Consider the following 21,420-nt stretch of genomic DNA (forward strand, 5'->3'; position numbering starts at 1 on the left):
ATTGAGTGTGCCAAGGGGCTTATGATGGCAGCCATTTTTAATGTTCTTGTTTGACAGGGGCCCTCTCCTCAGGCAATCCACCCAATATGGGCAGAAACTGAGGAAGCAGCAGAGAGCATCTTTATTGACTCTCAGCCTGCAGCAAAGATTCAGCTAACCATCTCAGATCTGGCTACCCAACTTCGTTCATAAGGTGATGAGGAGGTTATCACATTTGGAGGTTACAGCAGGAGGTTTGCTCCTTTACAGCAAACAGACCAGTTAATATAAGGCCCTCAAGCTCAGTTCAGTTTGCTCCTGACTTGTTGAATTTTCTCAAGCAAGTGATAAGGGTTACATTTAGGGATTTCAGGCTTCTAAATCCCCCAGAGGACATTGTAGCTTATCCATCTCTTCCTTCCCCCATGGCACAGGGTAGGCTTACTAGCCACAGACCTTATTACCAAGCTTGGCCGACTAAGGCCCACCCACCCAGAAAAAAAGGCAATATGTGGACACTGACAGGGGCTCAGATTCTACCTGTGAACCAGAGTCAGTGGAAAGAAAAGGGGGAGTTCTTCTCACAAGAGCAAAATGAGATTTTGGAGAACCCAGATTTAACGGCTTTTTTTTTAGGTCGAGAATTACCAGGATTTATTCTTCAAGGCTGTGATTGTCCCAGATCTGCAGGAACCTGCAGTGAGGGACGTGGCCAATCGCACTGATGCAAAACAGAAATCTAGGTACAAAGGGAACAAGAGGCTACTCCCCAGGTCAGATCCTGCAGAAAGTGTAGTTCCCTTCCAAAAGTACTTTGGAATTAAGTGGGCTAAACTCCTGACAAACAACATTCAAACCTTCTTAAATAACTGTATGCTATCCCTTCATTTACCAATGAGACTTTTTTGGTAGATGCCCTGTTGCAGCACTTCAGTCCTCAGGTCTTTTAACAGAAGATGGACAAGGGAAAACCCAGGGCAAGAAGGCAAATTTCATCCTGAGAAAACCTCAAGAAACCATGGCAATGGCGATCAAGGTCTCCACAGCAGCCACCATTATTTCTAGAGCTGCCATAGTCTGGACCAGGAAGATATTACAGTTAGTACTGGAGCTATCACCAAGTCACACACATCAGCCTTTTGATTTCCTTTGTTTCTTCGCTGTGGCAGCAAGGGATCTGGCATCCAAACCTCAGCTGGCTTCTTCTGACTGCTTGGAGGGGTTAAGAGGAGATGCTTCCTAAGTCTTGGATACAACGTATGCTAGAGGTCTTACCGACCTTTCAACCACCCAGAGCCACAAGAGAGGGTGGTATATAAATGAAATAAATAAATACATAAACAAACAGTACTCTATCAACAGGATATACAACATTTCACCCTAAAAGTTAATTTGATGTTCCACAAGTCTCAGGAATTACATCTGCAATTTTCTGTCCCCAAAGTATCTGAAGGAAAGATTCTGGCACACAGCGGACTTCAGAAGTCACATTCAATGAACCAACACCTTCAGGAGCACTGATTATTTCCTTAATCCAAACAAGTGGCAAAGAACGTCTAAATCCATCATAAGCAATACCATTACAGCCTGTATAGCTGAGGCCTACAAAGCACTTAACATTAGTTTTGCCTCTCTTAATTAGATGGTGGGAATCACCCAATGAAGATGTCCACCTGTCCAATGATCTGTTTTATACTTGATTCTGTTTATAGAAGCAAAAGGCAAGATTCAGCACAAACCCACAGTCTGCAGTTAAACCAAGGGAAAATTTTGTGGGTTGTATCCGACAGCTCTGCTCTTTTTCATTAAAGTCTTCTGACTTGGTTGAACATGGTGATAGGATATTGCCCAGTGTATACACCTAATGCCCACAGAAATATTAGCCAAATATTTAACCTCAAAAACACACATCTGTGATTCAGCCTACTGTTTACACCAAAAATGAAGGTCGAAGACTTGCACAACTTGAACGTAAGAACTGTCTATCCTGTTCTTCTCACAAGATTTGCATCACCCTCTACATTTCCCTTATGAAAGACCATAGTAAGGAAACACCATGTAACTTCCTGCTTCATCCCTTTCCACACGCTCAGGTCATGTTTACACTTAAGTTTGCCTCTTTTCAAAAATGCACTGTGGTGGCAAGGTATATGGTGTAAAGTGGTACTGAAAGATGCATGCAAGAATATCCGTTACAGATAACAAACTATATTTTGGTTTCTTACTGGGCCTATAAGGGTTCCCAAGAGTGTTTTCAAGCTGAGTCAGAAAAGTGATAACCCTTGTTCAGATTCCAGTCTCTTCTACCTCTATTCCACAATCTTCACATTCAAGATGCTTTCATAGAATCACAGAGTTGGAAGGGACCTCCAGGACCATCTAGAACCCCCTGCAGAATGCAGGAATTTCACAACCACCCGCCCACCCACAGTAACTTCAATTCCATGTCGAGATGATGCCCCCCCCCAAACAAACAGAATCCCTGGAGGAAATTTGCCTTTTGACCCCAAAGTGGAGATCAGCAAGAATATCCATTCAGGTAGTTTACTGATGCTGAACAAAACAGTGCTCTTGGCAAGAACGTTAGAACTTCTCTCATGTGCTGTCTCCATCATAAAAGCAAACTGACAAACAAGTGATTGTGGCAAGCAGAATAAATAGATCAAATGCAAATAATGGTCAGGGGAAATATGAAGGGAAATTAATTTTTGCCAATTACATTCCACTAGTGCTACTGCTATTTTGAATTATTCAAAATCTTAAAAGATGATGCAGTAAAAGTGCTACACTCAATATGCCAGCAAATTTGGAAAACTCAACAATGGCCACAGGATTGGAAAAGGTCATTTTACATTCCAATCCCAAAGAAAGGCAATGCCAAAGAATGTTCAAACTACCACACCATTGCACTCATTTCTCGTGCTAGCAAAGTTATGCTCAAAATCCTACAAGCTAGGCTCCAGCAATATGTGGACCGAGAACTTCCAGAAGTACAGGCAGGATTTCGAAGAGGCAGAGGAACTAGAGACCAAATTGCCAACATATGCTGGATCACGGAGAAAGCTAGGGAGTTCCAGAAGAACATCTACTTCTGCTTCATTGACTATGCTAAAGCCTTTGATTGTGTGGAGCACAACAAATTGTGGCAAGTTCTTAAAGAGATGGTAATACCAGAGCATCTTATTTGTCTCTTGAGAAACTTACATGCAGGTCAAGAAGCAACAGTGAGAACTGAATATGGAATCACTGATTGGTTCAAAATTGAGAAAGGAGTTTGGCAAGGCTGTATACTGTCGCCTTGCCTATTTAACTTGTATGCGGAGCACATCATGAGAAAGGTGGGATTAGAGGAGTCACAAATTGGGATCAAGATTGCAGGGAGAAAAATCAACAACCTCAGATATGCAGATGATACCACTCTAATGGAAGATAGTGAAGAGGAACTAAAGAACCTGTTGATGCAGGTGAAGGAGGAGAGCGCAAAAGTTGGCTTGAAACTCAACATCAAGAAAACAAAGATCATGGCATCCGGCCCTCTCAATTCCTGGCAAATAGATGGGGAAGAAATGGAGATAGTGACAGATTTTATTTTCCTGGGCTCCAAGATCACTGCAGATGGGGACTGCAGCAAAGAAATTAAAAGACACTTGCTCCTGGGGAGGAAAGCTATGGCAAATCTAGACAGCATCTTAAAAAGCAGAGATATCACCCTGCCAACAAAAGTGCGTTTAGTCAAGGCTATGGTATTCCCTGTTGCAATGTATGGCTGCGAAAGTTGGACCATAAGGAAGGCCGAGCGTCAAAGAATCAAGGCTTTTAACTCTGGTGCGGGAGAAGACTCTTGCGAGTCCCTTGGACTGGAAGGCGAACAAACCGGTCAGTCCTAGAGGAGATGAGCCCTGACTGCTCCTTAGAAGGCCAGATCGTGAAGATGAAACTCAAATAATTTGGCCACCTCATGAGAAGGAAGGACTCCCTGGAGAAGAGCCTAATGCTGGGAGCGATTGAGGGCAAAAGAAGAAGGGGACGACAGAGAATGAGGTGGCTGGATGGAGTAACTGAAGCAGTAAGTGCAAACTTAAATGGACTCCGGGGAATGGTAGAGGACAGGAAGGCCTGGAGGATCATTGTCCATGGGGTCGTGATGGGCCGGACACGACTTCGCACGTAACAACATAACAAGTGCTACTGCTGCATGCTCTCTTTTAGGAACTTGAAGGCTACAATCCAGCTTTACTAGAAGAGGAAACAGGGTGTCCAACTCATACTATATTAAGAGGGAAATCTCTTAAGCCCTAACAAGGTTCTTGAAATTCCGTGAACAGTACAGCAATTAAAATTCCACACACTTAGATTAACAATGAACAAGGTTTCCATACAACTCTTTTCAAACCCATTTCATGCGTATTTGCTCAGAAGGAAGACTTACTGTGTTCAACTGAACTTACGTCTACGAAAGTATAAAAGATGGAAACTTAAATCTGATTTAAATGCTGTTACGATTAAAAAATAAAAGTTTCAACTGATTAAACAGACCCCACCCTTGGACCTTTCTTTGTTCCATTTAATACAGAATAGGAACCCTAGTTTAATTTTAAAACATTCTTATACTATGTTATATATAACATTAATAATATATTTTATTAATATATAGCTTCTGTACTAATATGCTTTTTAAATCTGTATCGGCTGGAATTACTCTACAGTGTCTGGCATAATACTGTATTTAAATAAACATGACATGACAACCGATTAGACAGCTAATACATTTTAAATATTGATGATGAAGTAGAGCTAGCAACTGCTAGCTGTAAAATGACTCTATTCTTGCAGCTTAGTCATAACAGAAAAAACAGGGCTTTTTAAAGTTTTTGTGTAATATCTACTGAAAGATAACAAAAATATTTTCAGCTTCTACTATTTCACATCCTATTCAACCATGGCAATGAGTATTTTATAGAAGAGTCCCCTACAGGGCAGATGGGACTACAAAGCTTCCAATTTTTTAATGGGGGGAAACAATTCAAGAATTCCAATACGTGTTTCTTCTGTATTGATGACAAGAGTATGCTGTGAACTATCCTAGACAAACTGGTTCTGCTTTTATTAGTACAGAGCCCAAAATCTGCAAACTGTGCATTCTACTAGCATCAGAAACTCCAGACTAAGTTTACTTACAGAAAACAGAATTATGCACAATTATGGGGAGATAAATGGTACCTCCCCTTCTGTGGAACTTCCTTTTTATAAGCATTTTTCTTTCAGACTGGCTTATTTCCAGTATTGAAGCAGGGTTAAGAAAGATTGCTTAAAGCAGCCTTTCTCAACTTTTTTAAAGTTAGGAAAGCCCTGGAACATTCTTTAGGTTTCAAGAAAACTCAGAAGTGGTGCAATCGTGCCGAACATGGTTGGGGAGCACAGGTGTGTATATGCCCACCCAGGGCCCCACCCCCTCCAGGCCCATCACTGCCCATTTTGGGAGGGAGAAGTAGGTCAACATGACCACTTATGGTCATATCACCCAATAAATGTTTAACGCATTTAAGAAATATATTAAAAAAACTCCCACCCATTTGGGAAACCCTTCCAGGACTCTCAAGAAAGCCCAGGGTTTCCCAAAATCCTGGTTGAAAAAGCCTGGCTTAAAGGAACAGAGCATGGCCAGTGAGGGGGCAAGGACTAGCTATGCTATGTGTAATTTTTTTTAAAGACAGAATTCCCACTACCCCTACTTTACCTGCAAAAACTGGAGACAGTTACATCAACTTTGGCCTAGAGCTTATAGCTATCATAGGATAAAACAGAAAACAGCATAGTTGCTATTTTCTCAGTTAAGAGCATGAGAAGGAGCCACTTTTACAGCTGATCTACAGGTGACAGAGATCAGTTCCCCTGAAGAAAATTGCTGTTTTTGAGGGCTCCATAACATTATACTCCATTGAGGTCCCTCCCTGCCCCAAATCCCACCCACTTTTGGCTCTACCTCCAAGAAGTTTCAAGCCCAGAGCTGGCAACCCGAGAATGAGCAATCACCTTAACTCCCTTCTCAGACAGATGGGAGTTACTATGCCGATGAGTAATTAAGTCACCGGTTTATACAAGGAAGATACAAAGTACCCTATATACTCGCGTATAAGCCCTCCTCGGCTTATACGCAGGTATATATGGTATTTGAAAGCCTGCTCCAGCCAGCCAGTCATTGCTCTGGCAGCTGGTAGGACCATCAATGGTTTGATCGAAGGACTCCGATCTTTTTTTCCCTTTTGCCTTCACTTCTTCCTCTTCTTAATCACTTCTTCCAAACTATTCTTTGGGTTTCTGTGGGTGAAAGCAGGGTACAAAAACCAACAGCTATTCATCCTCTTTTCTGTATTTGTTGGGGGGGGGAGGCTAGAAGGGGGGGCCTTTAATGATGGAGCATTCCCCACCCTTGGCTTATACGTGAGTCAATGTTTGCCCAGATTTTGTGGTAACATTAGGTGCCTCGGCTTATACTTGGGTCAGCTTATATGCGAGTATATACGGAAGTGCAGAAATTAGTACCAAAAATTGCAAGCATCTGCAAATTGAAAATCCCCCAAGACTGAAGTTCAAGGGAAAATACCACACAAATTGTGGAAATAAGAATCCTTCATTAAATCAAAATAAGCTGCCTTAAGATTGACGTCATTCCATTTCTCAGGAGGACACTGCTTTTTCTATACAAACGTATGACTAGTATTGTGCTACACAACAAATTTAGAAGCTTGAAAGCAAACTCCCATTCAGTATCCCTCTCAGATTACTGACATTTGCACTCAGATTGTATTCCAACCCACAGGTTCTGAGGTGGCAAAAGGGGAGAGGTAACATGCAACAAACAAAACCCTCTAAGAAGGAATGGAGCAGGTAGCCTTGGGAGCCCCTCCCTACACGAAGTGTCAAGCAGCAGGGAGTACCCCAGCAGAATCCTCAAACAGCACCTGACGCACCCCAATATGAAATAATAGCATCACTTATAAAATGATTTTGGTACAGAAGTCAACACCCCCTGTGACTCTTAGCTTAGTCAACAACTCACTCTTTGGTCAGAAGCGGACAGGACTTGAGTAGGAAGCGAGACAAAGGAGTATCTTGGAAAAGAAGTTCCGGAGGGGCAGTTGGGCTTTTCAGGTTGAGGCAGCGAACAATGATGTAGAGAACAGCAGCTACGGCGGCCAACTTCACCCCATCAAATACTGCAGGCAGCTCAGGGGTTTCCATTATGGCATTCATCTTGAAATCTGAGAACGAAAAATAGTGCTCAGACCTTTTGCATCCTTGCAATGGAGTACTTTGGCTTTCTTATTAAACAAAGAGCTACAGAAAATGCCTTCATGTACATTTCCAAAATGACAACCTCACGGCAGACACATAGATTGGTTTACGTAGTTATAACTATATGCTCAAGAATTCTTTTGATCGCACACTGGAGACCAAGCAAAGTAGGAAAGCGTCCCTGGAAGAATTCCCTTCTCTTGTGTCTACTGTTACATTGCCCATTAGAAGAGAGATATTCCACAGAGCAACTGAAGGACAGAACTACTCTGCCATCTCTTGCTGCTCTTAAAAGAGCAACAGATTTTCTAATGGGTCAAATGTTGCTTTCCACAGTTGTAATGATGTTTTGTGAAGCAATGAATCTGAGTGAAAAAGGAACTATTACTACTATTCTCATTTTACAGGGATTGCTTAAACCCAACATTTATGACACATTAATGAACCATGGAAGAATGAAGAATACTTTAAAGCTATATTTCCCCATGCAACATACAAAACCATCATTGGAAGTCTCAAGAAAGCTTACTATACACAGTTACTATACACTTGATCTTAGCCAAAATGCCAAGAAATTAATTCATACAGATGAATTTGTTACTGCAGTTGTTCTTGTATTTAAACCTTAGAACTGCCACAAAATTTATAAATTACAACTCATATATCAGTTGAAATGAATATTACATGAATGTAAATAACCCTGAGAAGAAATATGGAAGTTGAGTTTGTATCACCAAGATTTCATGTCAGCCTGCAAAATACACAATGGATACTTAAATGTTATTTCATACATTCTGCTCTCAAAATTACACTTTGTATAAACCTATCAGCATTCGGCTGCAATGTTATGGATAAGGAAGTGATAGAAAGAAGTAATGGAAGCTTTCATTCCATAGTTTTCGACTCCTTTGTCTCTGCATCCGACAGCCATACATTCCTATACAAAGTTACTCTTCTATTTGAAGAGCTGGGTGACAAGATGTATGATAGTCAAGGCAATTCTCAAAATTATTCAAGCAGTGTTGTCAAGAACACAGAACTCACCTGCACTACTTATTCTTAAATACAGGTAGTTCAGGAATCCACCAAGCAAGTTCTGCTATCCAATCCCAAGTTAATCTAGAGGGGGAAAAATCAAGTATCATTTACTGGTACCAGTATGATCTAACAAAGTACAAATTGAAGTTAACATAACATACAACGTAAATACAGGATACAGAGTAATGCCATCTTTATAATTTGTATTTCAGGAATTGTACTTCTATATAAATTAACGTCATAAACATGTCAAATTTTTTAAAATGCTAAATTATAAAGGATGCATTTTATATCAAAGTGGTAAAATAATAATTGGGCATAGTTCATTTTATTTCAGAAGTTGAATTTTTCCTCTCACTTCTCCCCTGCCAAAATTTCCAGAAATCTACCTAACTCTGGTTTGTAAGAACACAGAAAAGCTATTGGAAAAGGCTGTTCATAGGGGGAACCATTTCCATGTAGCAGCTAACTCCAAAACATTCTTGTTGGTAGTTTTCAACACAGTGTAAAAAAATGTGCACTGCAACAAATCCTCTGCATAATGGCAGTCAATTTCCAGAGTTTATGTACCCCAAATTCACGATGAACTCACAGAGACCATTTATGCACTGGGAACTTCACTGCCCCAGCTCCCATACAAGAACACAAATCGGGGGTGGATGAGATGCACTGGGCCAAATGCTCCCCTGTGTGGGTGCAGGAAGAGGTAGAACAACCTGCCACAACTAAAACTGCAGCCTGCAGCTCAGCATGAAACCTCCAGTGCATAAACGGTGAGAATCAGAACATTTCCCCAGGAGTAGGAGGATTGCTCTCTTCGTCTGTCAGTGACAAAAGCAAACTCATCATTTTATAATGTTTTATATCCTTATAATTTTATATTGTTATTACAATTTCTACAGATCACAGGTACTAAGTGAACTTAAGCAGAAATACTTGCACTGTTCAGTAATAGTAGTCCTGAAATTATCAACTGCACTGTTTTGTTACACGACAGACAAGTCAAGATTCAAAGTCCACGCGGAATACAACCAATGTTGACTCACAACTGCACCATATCATGCAAAATATCTGCTGGGTGGCCTCTACAAGACACTGCTGTGCATCCCTGCAGAAGGGAGGGTCATGCAGTGAAAAGGACAGAGTACATGAAAGCAGGGAAAGGTTTGTCAAGTGCCAAGTGTGTAACGTCAACTACCAAGGCAAGGCAGGAGGTTTCTATGCTGTCTATAGCAGGGGTAGTCAACCTGTGGTCCTCCAGATGTTCATGGACTACAATTCCCATGAGCCCCTGCCATCTGGAGGACCACAGGTTGACTACCCCTGGTCTACAGCACTGTTCAATAGGTATAAAAATTACAATAATTAACTGTTCTGGGACTAAGATGAATACTCTGGTGAAAAATGCAAATCAGAGGAAAGCCTAGACTAGAGGAGAATTCATGACTCGGGTGTGGCACTCGTGACCACATAGCAAATTTGCGCTGGATTTTGGAAAATCTCAGGAATATCGGAAGGATGTCTACATCTGCTTTATTGACTACAAGAAAGCTTTTGATTATGTGGATCGCAACAAATTGTGGGGAGCCCTGAAAAATGTGGGGGTGCCAGTACATTTGATCAAACTGATGCAGTTGCTCTATGTAAACTAATAAGCCACTGTATGTACACCATTTGGTGACACTGACTGGTTCAAAGAGACAGGAGTGCACCAGGGTTGGATTCTTTCGCCCTTCCTGTTTAACTTGTATGCTGAGATTGAACTCAAAGAATCAAGCATGGGGATTAAGACTGGAGGAAGGAATATAAATAATCTTCGGTATGCTGATGCCACCACCCTCCTGCCAGACACTAAGGAAAGCCCAGGACAGCTGATTACAGAGGTCAATGAAGCAAGCAAGAAATCTGGCCCTTAATTAAACACTAAAAAGACAAAAATAATGACCACTGCAAAAAACAGACATGTCACATTAACAACTGATGGTGAAGAGACTGAATGCATTGAAGAATTCATTTTTCTTGGATCACAAATTGATGTGACTGATAATTGCAGTAAGGAAATAAAACTTCAGACGGTTCTTGGTCACTCAGTAATGACGAGCTTGAACTGAATACGGGAAAGCAAAGACATAAGCTTGACGACCGACTGTAGAGTAGAGATCTATCATATTTCCAGTCACCACTTATGGTTGTGAAAGTTGGACAATGAAAGAAATCAGACAAGAATCATTAGAACTCTGGTGTTGGAGAAGGTTTCTGCGAGATCCATGGATGGCAAAAGTCACTCACAAGGAAATTATTATTAAAAATTATTATAATTATTATAAATAATAAATAAAATAAAGCCTGATATATCACTGGTAGGCAAAATCACGAAACTCTGGCACACATCCTTTAGTCATATCATGCAATCCAATTCATTGGAGAAAGCAATTATGCTAGGAATGGTCAGTGGAAAAAGGAAACCAGGCCAACAAAGAACATGGTGGTTAAATAAAATCAAAATGGACACCGGCCAGAACACTACACAACTAAAAGAAGAGGTGCAAGATCAGAAATCATGGTGGCATTTGCACCATAGGATCACCAAGAGTTGGACTTGACTGAATGGCTAACATCATCATCAGGATGAACATGTGCCCAGGATGATCATGGCATTTAAAACAGAAAATGGGATAAAGCTCCAGTATTCAGGGACCTGTTAGCATAGCCTTACTTTTCCCTGTCCTCTTTCATTTCCTATGTAAACAGAATACAGCCATCATGCTTTATGTCTGAACAGAGTTAACTGGGAGACATCTCATCTCCTTCACAGGCACAAATGGAACAGTATTATTACATCTGACAGAACACTTTCAACAGGCACTGATGTAGCACCAAAAATAAATTGGATCCAAGTTAATTGTCAAAGCAAAAACATCCACAAGTATCAAGTGCATGCTGGGCATACCCAAACATAAAAACTAGCAGCAATAGGCAGTGCAATTAGAGACACAGCATACAAACAGGAAACTGTCTCTCCAGGAGAAAGGAGATGAATGCATTTACCTTTGCTAATTTGCACTTAGGTGCATGTTTAGCTTTGTTCTATGAGTATGAAGGATTAATTGCTAAGATGCAAGAGGAGAATGAAAACAGGACTTAGCTTTTAAGTCAACATGTCTGGGTGGCCAAAAGGTATGAACTCAAGAGCTGTACCTCCCTGCCTGACTGCCAGACAAAAATTGGGTGGAGAACTGCACAAGGACAGGCCAACCTGTCAATGATGTGTGATTGTAATTGGCCCATGGCTGTAATAGCTAGCCCTTGCCTCTGCTCTGGTTCGGCCTCACTTGGGAATCGTGTGTTCAGTTTTGAGCATCCTAGTTGAAGAGGGATGTAGACAAGCTGGAGCGTGTCCAGAGGAGGGCAACGAAGATGGTGAGGGGTTTGGAGACCAAGACATAAGAGGAAAGGTTGAGAGAGCTTGGTCTGTTTTAGCCTAGAGAGGAGACGACTGAGAGGGGATCTGATAACCACCTTCAAGTATTTAAAAGGGTGCCATATGGAAGATGGAGCAGAGTTGTTCTCTCTTGCCCCAGAGAGACAGACCAGAATGAATGGGATGGAATTAATTCAAAAGAAATTCCATCTAAACATCCAGAAGAAGTTCCTGACAGTTAGAGCGGTTTCTCAGTGGAAGAGGCTTCCTCGGGAGGTGGTGGGTTCTCCATCTTTGGACATTTTTAAACAGAGGCTGGATAGCCACTTGATGGAGAGGCTGATTCTGTGAAGGCTCAAGGGGGTGGCAGGTTACAGTAGATGAGCGATTGGGATGTGAGTGTCCTGCAGAGTGCAGGGGGTTGGACTAGATGACCCATAAGGTCCCTTCCAAATCTATTATTCTATGATTCTATTATTCTATTCGATGGTTTAGGTATACAATACCCCCAAAACCTTCCTAGCAGATTATCTTTTGAGTTGCTTGACTGCCCTCTTCAGCACCAAATCCTGAACTAGAAAATACTGGCCCCATGGTCTTTTCCCATTCCCTTTTCCAGAATGGAAGCATCTATCATAACTAAACAATCCCAGAAAGAAAAATCCCACAGTCTACAGTATCAATCAAATCACAACTGTACTCATCTGGACAAGCAGGAGACAAAAAAGAGGGAATAAACCCAGATTATAATTACAAAAGGGATATAATAATCTACTAACTAAGGAGTACGCCAAAGCACTCTAAAAAGTCTCTTCCTATCACATGTCTGGTGGGGCAGAGGTCTTGAATTTGAATCTCCAAATTTTCTTTAGACATCTAGAAGAGCAGCTCAGGAAACACATCACACTTCCTACAGGGGGGGTTATTTTAGCTGGGGATGTTATTATTGTAAGCCACCCTAAACCAAATGGAAAGATAGCATACAAACATTTTAATAAATAAATTCAAGTAGAATTATTTGTTCAGAAACAATTTCTGCTTCTTTGCCAAGAGAAGACGACTTCAAAAATAAATCTGAATGGCATGTTCATACAAGTCACCAGATATCAAAATATCTTACCAAAAATTTCCATCCACCAATACAACAGAGCTGTGGTCCCCAACTCCCGGTCCGGGGACCAATACCAGTCCATAGATCAGTCAGTACCGGGCCACAGCTCCTCTTCGTCCTCCTCTCCGGCTGCTGCCTCGGGGGCTGCCCTGCCACTCTGCCACCGGCTCACCTTTGGTGCTCTCCAGTGGCCACCATGGCTGGGGCTCCCCCTCGGCGTGGCACTTTGCAGCTGCTGCTGGCAACGCCCCCCAGTGGGCGGGTGGGAAGTCAGGGGCGACGGCAGGAAAGCAAGTGAAGCAGGGGCTCAGGCGGCGGCAGCATCCCTCGGCAAAAGACTACCCCCCTCCCCGGGCCTCAGTAAAATTGTCAAGTGTTGACCAGTCCCCGGTGATAAAAAAGTTGGAGACCACTGCAATAGAGTACTTGTTAGAGACTACTTTTTGCCATCAAATCCCAGCTGACTTATGTGAAAATGCATAGGGTTTTCAAGGTGTGAGACTGCCTGCCATTACAATATTTATTACTAGATTTAAAGCCCATTTTAGATGTTCCCTTCCCCGGGGGTGAGTTCCAAAGGCTTCTGCCCAGCCGGGGCCGACGTGGGTCGCAGAAGCAGGCATCCTCGTCCCTGGGGTGTAGTGCGGAAGGCTTCCGCCGGGCTGGGCTTCTTGTGGTCTTGCGGCCTACCTGTGTTCTGCGCTGGAGGCTCGAGAGCGTCAGTGAAGCGCGGGGACGCTGGGTCGGCGGCTGCTCGGAGGCGTGCAGGCATGTGCGGCGCTGAGGCCGGGCGGGTCGGCTGGTGGTGGCGAGCGGGATGCTGGTGTTGAAGGAAGTGGGAGGGGAACGACACATGGCGTGGATCCGGCGCATGCGTCTTGTCTGGTGGTCCTTTGGGCGGGGGGAGGGTGGGTGGAGGCAGAGACGCATGCGCGGAACTTTGCGCATGCGTGGGTCATTGTGTCGGCGGTGCAGAAGAAGGTCGCGCAGTCTGCAGGTGTCTTTGCCATGGTTCGCAGCATGCCGGGGGAGAAGGGGCCGGTCTCCGAGGGGGTAAGGTTTTGTCAGAGTGTGTGTGGGTGGGTGGCGCGGCTAAGGGTGGTGTGGGGGGGTAGGGTTTAGGGGGGAAGCGCGGGGGAGTCGGCGAAGGGAGAGATGTTGGGGGTGTAGTGAGGGAAGGGAGGGGGTTATCACCGGCGGGCAGCGTTGAGAGTGGGCGGTAGCCGAGCTTCTTCCTCTTTCGGCGGCAGGGTCCTGGAGGTTCGCGGCGGGTAGGTGGGAGGCGGAAGGTGTCCTGGGACCGTCGCATTGCTCCCTGGCTCCCCATCGAAGTGTTGAGGGTGCGCGGCTGGAAAGGAGCAGGACCGCCGTGGCCCTGCTCCTTTCCCGGCAAGTTGGGAGGGTGCGCGGCTGGAAAGGAACAGGGCTGCCGTGTCTTTGACGCGGCGTCCCTGCTCCTTTCCCCGCATCGAGGTGCAGTCCATGGCAGCCAAGGAGGCAATGGGGAGGCGCGCTTTGCTGATTCGCCCCTCTGAGTTTTTATCCCGGACAGAGCCCACCCTAACTCCTCCCAACTTGCCCTTAGCCTTTTATTTAATAACCGCGGAGCGGTTTACAGATGTTTCAAATTATAGGCCGTGCTTCTCCTCGCAGTCCCGTGGCAACTTACACAATAAACAGTACAATACATTTCAGATTTAAATACTTCAAAACAATCTATGCACCTCGCTCCTACCCTCCATTCCTGGAAATGTGGCTTGCAGTTAGCCAGGCCCCACAGAAGAGTAATGGGGGTCTGGCTAGGGGCCCAGAATTCATGGTAGTGGAGGTCCTTGGCCTCAACCACTGTATTTTCTTATTCCTATTAGCTGTTTAGGAAAAGTACAGCAGACACCTGGTTTCAAGGTAATGGCAGCTACCTGTTTGCAACCAGATAGGAAATACCAAGATTCAAATTTCAGTTTAGCTTATACAAGGTGTTAACTGAGCTTGCAGGCGACACCAAGCAGTTGAAAAATTCCATGCTCACGATGGGTCAACTGACATCATTACAAATCTTCAATTCTTATCATATCCTATGACATGAGCTTGCACAATGGGTAACATTAGTCATCTGGCTCTATAATGCATCACCGGACAATACCTCTTATATCTCTGTGCTCAGCAAGCCCCCCCCCAATTCTATCTATCATATAATTAGCATAAGGAGCAGATGGAAGGACCTTGAGAAAAAAAAGTCAGAGTTACTGTATCACCTACCAAGGTGTTTACACCGAAACTAAGAGCTCTCTTACCAAGTACCAGTTCTCTTGGAGCTGTTCTCACAGAGCAGTTATTTTAGATCTCTCAGCCCCACCTACCTCACAAGGTGTCTGTTGTGGGAAGAGGAAGAAAAGGCGATTGTAAGCCACTTTGAGATTCCAGCAGGTACTGAAGAGCAGGGTATAAAACCAACTCTTCTTCTTATCCCCCTAAGTGTTCTTGTGGTGCTCAGTTTACATAATTTATATTTTCATTACCATTTTACATCTCACAGTCCGCAGACACGCCTCACCTAACCTACGGACATAATCCTGGTCACACCCAAGAAGTGATGGGAACTCTGAGCTAATTCAAGCATTCCAAATTGGTTTGACTTATACCCAGTGGGCTTTTTCCCCCTTCACTTAAAAACCAGATCTCAAAAAACTGCTTTTGAAACTGGTCTGACACAGGTGTTTCTGTCTGAAAGAATTCTGCAGCCAAATCTGTATGTCATGAGGCAGAATAATGGTGATTGGTGTGCTGCCCACCAAAGCTATAATTTTATACCTGCTGATTCTGAACACTGGTTTATTCCCAGCTATTTTCTTGTAATATAACTTTTTCACATTAGAAACAACACCTGCTTTTTCCTTCAAAGTCACAAACCAGTTTTTGTCATCTCGCTTACACAACCCAAATGATGCTCTAACTTCATTTGTTAACCCACATCAATCCTTCCACAACATTATTTTAAGCTACTTCTTCAGCAAAGTGCAATACTAATTTCAAGTTAGAACGTCCGCAAGATAAGAAGATAGTAAACTCTGAGACCTATCTTAACTTGGCATAATAGAGAGAGATTTCAGTTTGGAAACAGCCTGCAATACCAGTAGCTTCATCAGATAATAATTTCCCCATATATCTGGAAGAAGAGACTCTACCAAAGAGGAGTGGATGTCCTCTCTTTTTAATCCACATGTCCCAAACTGGAAGTACAAATCATACCCTACACTAGTGAACTAGGCTTACTTATCCCTCACCCCAAAATATTAATTTACAATACAATACAAACTTCAACTAAGGTTCACCCTTCTATGCCAGCTGGCTTTAATGGATTTAGAAAAATATAACTCTGCTTAGAATTGCACTTTCAGTCATGATCATTTAGCTTTCTAGCAATATACTCACTGGCCCATCTGTGCAACGCTGGTAGGTTAGACCAGGGATAGTCAACCTGTGGTCCTCCAGATGTTCATGGACTACAATACCCATGAGCACCTACCAGCAAACGCTGACAGGGGCTCATGGGAATTGTAGTCCATGAACATCTGGAGGACCACAGGTTGACTACTCCTGGGGTAGACCACAGTTGAGCTTCTCCCCTGGAGTTTGTTCCAGGAGGAGAAACCCCAAGGTAGAACAATATTCTATGCCTTTAATTTATGTATGATGATGTACTCACACAACTTGTCACGGGGCAGGCACAATCTGTAGTTCAAAGATAAGAAAAAGTGAGCTCCCCAAACGTCCCATTAAAAGGCCCAGGTTATATGAGCTCACAAACCAGCCAAATCAAGATAGTAGCTTCTACTACTTCTAATTGGTTACTCTTCCCCTACTCATTCCCCAGCCAGCTACCTGGGGTCCTGCCTGCTGTCAGCAAGCAGTTGGGCAGCTGCATCACAATTCCCTTTCTATGTAATGAAGTTGTACCCCTGCAGTGTATTAGTGTCATTCTGCCTTCCCCAATCCTTGCATCACCCTCTACTTCAGGACCAAATGGTATCTTCCGAAAGATATGGAAGCTTCATGAAAAGCTGCTGTTATGATTAGATGACCATTTGTATAGTCATCTCCAGCTCTATAAGACATAAAGCCCTCAAGTTTAATGAAGAGTAAAAGGTATTTGACGTTAAGGCTGCTTGGTCCACACACACACTTTTAGAAGAGAACAATGCCATAATGGTATAGCATAATAAAGCTAAGGGGAAGGAGGGTTGAAACCATGCTTTTTTTTTTTTTTTTACAAGATACTGGTCAAACCGAAATTGAGAACTCCCCAAAAACCAAACTTTCAGGAAAATGTCAAAAATGGCCACCCTCATTTTAAATGATTTGATATAAGCTATTATGACTCACTATTGTGAACAGGCTAAATATAAGAGATGTATGCCCATTAAATTAAATAAAAGGAAGTATTACTAATAGAAATCTTTAGAAATCTTATGGGATGTTTTTATGTGATGTGAACCACAGCGAGCCAGCGTGCTGGGAGCAGTGGTATATGAATCTAATAATTAAATAATGGGCTCTGTGGAAGAAAAGATCAGAAGAAAACAAGGTTTAAGGGAAATATAGATCAAGAAATAAATTATATTCCTGTTGGTAACCATCAAAACACAAAATGCATTTTAGAGAGAACACCCTAGTCAAGAGACAAGGTAATCCTGTGGGTTAAACATGAGTCACAGAAATCAAGCATATACCATTCACAAGCACTGTTGTGCCAGTAGCTTGTGGTCTGTCACAGTACTTCTGTACCTTGCCTTTCCACTTGGAAATAACCAATAATCACCTATGCAGAGCATCTAAATGCCACAGGATGGGAAGTACTGAAGTGTTGCCAAGTATTTGCTTTAGTTGCAGCTAGATAGTATGCAGAAATCTATTCAGGATCCTTAAACAGACATAAAATAGATTCTCATTTCCCAGTGCAAGACTGACAACAAAAATACACACACAATAAAAACAAACAAAACCGTAAGTATATTCACGGGAAGTCACCACACCCTCTCTAATATAAATAGTGTATCTAGAACATGAGTCATTGCTGAATGTCAAGTAGTTAGGGACAGAATTTTTTAACAGCAGGAAGGGGAGAAATATCCAGTTTTGGACTTCTGTGCAACTTCTGGAGAAAGAGTAACTACCAGCATATTAAATGACAGTGAATAATCAAAATAACAACATTAATCGAATATACTGCCCAGTTATAAGTAACAGTAATATGTCTGCATGACAGGTGGAATGTTGATGAAATACAAAAATGATGAAAGTCTAAATTCAGACAACAATAACAACAAATTTCAAAGGAGTTCTGATGAGGCCTGGAGGGACACCATCTTGCAGATTGGATATTACTTCTCAAGGAAGTTGCACTATGAGTTACAATGGAGAACATGTGCCCTCAGCAAGAGGAAGCAATAGAAAGGATACTACTAAACCAAGCAAGTGAGAAAATGCCACCATAATAATACCCCAAGAACAAAAGGGATCCAGCTCAGCTGAATCCTTAAGGGCAGAGTGAGCACACAGCTTCCAAAGGAGAATGGTAACAACTCAGATAACAAAATGCTACAGTGGTGGTGGGAGGGGGACGAATTTGACAGGAAAAACATTTTTTATCAACTGATAATTGCTCAAACCAGAAAGAATTTAACTACCTTTGTAGAAAAGAAATGGGGGGAGGGGAGAAGAGAGGAGAAAAATCCTACCAAACATCTCAGAAGTGGGATCCCCAGTTCGTAAAGACGGGAGGACAATTTGAAACTGGTTAAACTTCAAAGGTCACAATTCATGTAGTAAAGAGAAGCAGCAGGTAGGAAGAAGAGAGATGGGATATGACCTCTGAAACCGAAAACAGGAAGAAAAAAAAAGGAAACAAGGTGGGGTGGAGAAGCAAAGAACCTTGGACCTTCACAAGAATGGTCAAATCCACCCTTCTATTTCAGAAAATGCTAGATATTTTTAAGGCCATCTACTTATTACAAAAATATATGATGCAATTTTTGATTAGGCTACAAAACTTGTCCTGGTCTTCATACTCCTGCTAACAAACTGAAGGGGGGGGGGGTGCAGAGGCCACCCCCTTCTTTCTGCCCTCCCAGTGAGCTTCCCAGAAGCACCAAGAAATGGTCCCTGGGGTGTGTTGAGAGTGAAAAGGAATGGCTCTAGGGCAGGGGTAGTCAACCTGTGGTCCTCCAGATGTTCATGGACTACAATTCCCATGAGCCCCCTTCCAGCAAATCTGGAAGACCACAGGTTGACTACCCCTGCTCTAGGGGATGGTAAAGAAGCAGTCATGAAGATCATAAGAGATCTGCTGCTGGGTCAGACAGAGTTTTGCTGGCCTTTCAGGGCAACGCTCAGGGGTGGCCAGACTGTGGCCCTCCAGATGCCCGTGCACTACAATTCCCATGAGCCCCAGGGGCTCATGTGAATTGTAGTCCACGGACATCTGGAGGGCCACAGTCTGGCCACCCCTAGGCGAAGCAGGATGCTGGACCAGAGGGATCCCTGGTCTGATTGAGCAAGGGCACCTCTCCTCAAGTCATACTTGATCTTCAGTTGCAGAAGAGGGGAAGACAGGAGAGACGTCTGGGGCAAGAGAGGCTTCCACTTAAGAACCGGGGGGGGGGGGAATCCCCCTTTCCCACATAACCCAAAAGACATCCAAGCCTGAGAAGCCGGGCGAGTGCTAGGAGGCGAAACCAGGGAGGGTGGAGAAGGCACAGGACAGAAAAGGGATGGAAAGATGGATGTATCCTCTAGGGCAGGGGTCGTCAACCTGTGGTCCTCCAGAGGTCCGTGGACTACAATTCCCATGAGCCCCTGCCAGCAGGTCCATGGACTACAATGACTATGAGCCCCTGCCAGCATTCGCTGGCAGGGGCTCATGGTCATTGTAGTCCATGGACCTGCTGGCAGGGGCTCATGGTCATTGTAGTCCATGGACCTCTGGAGGGCAACAGGTTGACGACCCCTGCTCTAGGGCAGGGGCTCATGGTCATTGCAGTCCATGGACCTCTGGAGGGCCACAGGTTTACCACCCCTGCTCTAGCGCGGGGGCTCATGGTCATTGTAGTCCATGGGCCTCTGGAGAGCCCCCGCTGCTCGAGGGCCGGGGGTCATTCAGCGGACCTGCCCATTCTCCTCAGCCCCAGGAGTTCCCCGGATGTGGGGAGGGCTCTTGAGGGGGAGACCCCCCTCCTCCTCAGCATCCTCCTCCCCGCCGCCGCCGTGCCTCACCTGAGCAGGCCCAGCCCGGGCCGAACCGCCAGCTCCTGCTCCGGCCGCTACTCCCATCGAGATGCGTCTCCCGCCCTTCCCCCCTTCGCGGCCACGCTCCCTCCGCCAAACACGCCCGACCCGAGCCGGCTCCCGCGGCCACCCCCACCCGCCTCAGCGTCCCGCCGCCCCGCCTCCTTCCCGGCCCCAACCCGCCCTGGCCCTGCCCATTGGCTCTCTGGCACGCTACTCGGGCCCCACTCGCACGCTATTGGTCGAGGCGGTGCGGGGGCGGAAGAGAAAGGGCTGAAAGGTGGTTAAGGCGGTGGCGGCGCCGCCCGTCTCGCGGACGCTTGACGAGGAGGACGAGACCGCGGGCTTCGATTGGCTCCTTATGACGCAGTTGGGCGGGGCTTCAAGAGGACATTGGCTCGGGAGGGGTGTCTGTCAGGAAGGGTCCTGGGGGTCGGGGTCGCTCTTCCCTTGAGGCGACTGCTGAGTCCTTCTGTTTTTCTCCGTCTTAAGCTGCCATCTTTTTTTATTTCAGAATATATCCATCTACCAGGAAGGGGGTTCAAAATTACTTTGTTTCTCCCCAAAATTCGGCATGTAGCAGGCTTACTAAATGTTGTAACAGTCCAGACATTAATGCACATTTACTCAGTGTTTTTATTTTGGAATTTACTTTTACCAGTGTTCATTACTTCTGTTTTTTTCCAACAAAAAGAACATTCCAGAATGAAAAACTGCCATGGTATTTGCAGTAACAAAGGCCCTCACATCAGTAAATTTATTACATAATTTCAATGGTGCAGCTTAAAAAAAAATGAGCTGTACAATGAAAACAGTAAATTTTGGTCATACCAAGGCTTTTTTGCTAGATAGATTGAAGCCGGTAATTTATCTCTTATTTGGAATAACTGATTTGGGCTAGCAGGTTGTACTGTAACCTAAGAAAGATATTGGTTTCTTATCTCACTACATATGGTAACCTACATTTTTAATCCTTTATAAGGGCCAGATGTCCTCTTTCTTTATCTCTTAATTTGAATTGTTGATTTAAACTAGATTGTAATGTAACTTTGACTGGTATAATGCAAAATAGTTTGGAATGGTAACTTGTATACAAATGTTTTCCCATGTAATTTCAAAAAAAATATTGTATTTTACCTTTATATGCCACCCACCCCTGAGGCTCAGAACTTAGTGGAGCAGGAACAATACAGAAAAACAGTGGCTATAAATAACAGTAATACTAAACAGTGCATATCAGTATAGTAGAACAATGGAACAGTATTGGAACGGTAATTCAACTGCAGCATAC

The 21,420-nt window shown here is 43.9% G+C and overlaps 1 protein-coding gene across 2 annotated transcripts in view; it reads right to left on the minus strand.

Annotated features, from left to right (window-relative positions):
- ABHD2 (abhydrolase domain containing 2, acylglycerol lipase) overlaps positions 1-20,262 on the minus strand; it is a 45,177-nt gene extending 24,915 nt beyond the window's left edge. The window contains exons 1-4 of one of the 2 annotated variants that reach the window (XM_077317536.1): positions 20,118-20,262; positions 18,584-18,716; positions 8,320-8,394; positions 7,040-7,241 (exon numbers count right to left, since the gene is read on the minus strand). In XM_077317536.1, coding sequence (XP_077173651.1) covers positions 7,040-7,233 — 194 coding nt within the window. In that variant the 5' untranslated portion in view covers positions 7,234-7,241; positions 8,320-8,394; positions 18,584-18,716; positions 20,118-20,262. The remainder of the gene's footprint in view (positions 1-7,039; positions 7,242-8,319; positions 8,395-18,583; positions 18,717-20,117) is intronic. The other variant, XM_077317535.1, reaches the window with a different exon arrangement.
- Positions 20,263-21,420: the final 1,158 nt, after the last annotated feature.

The sequence above is a fragment of the Paroedura picta genome, chromosome 18 (assembly GCF_049243985.1).
Source record: "Paroedura picta isolate Pp20150507F chromosome 18, Ppicta_v3.0, whole genome shotgun sequence".
Lineage (NCBI taxonomy): Eukaryota > Metazoa > Chordata > Lepidosauria > Squamata > Gekkonidae > Paroedura > Paroedura picta.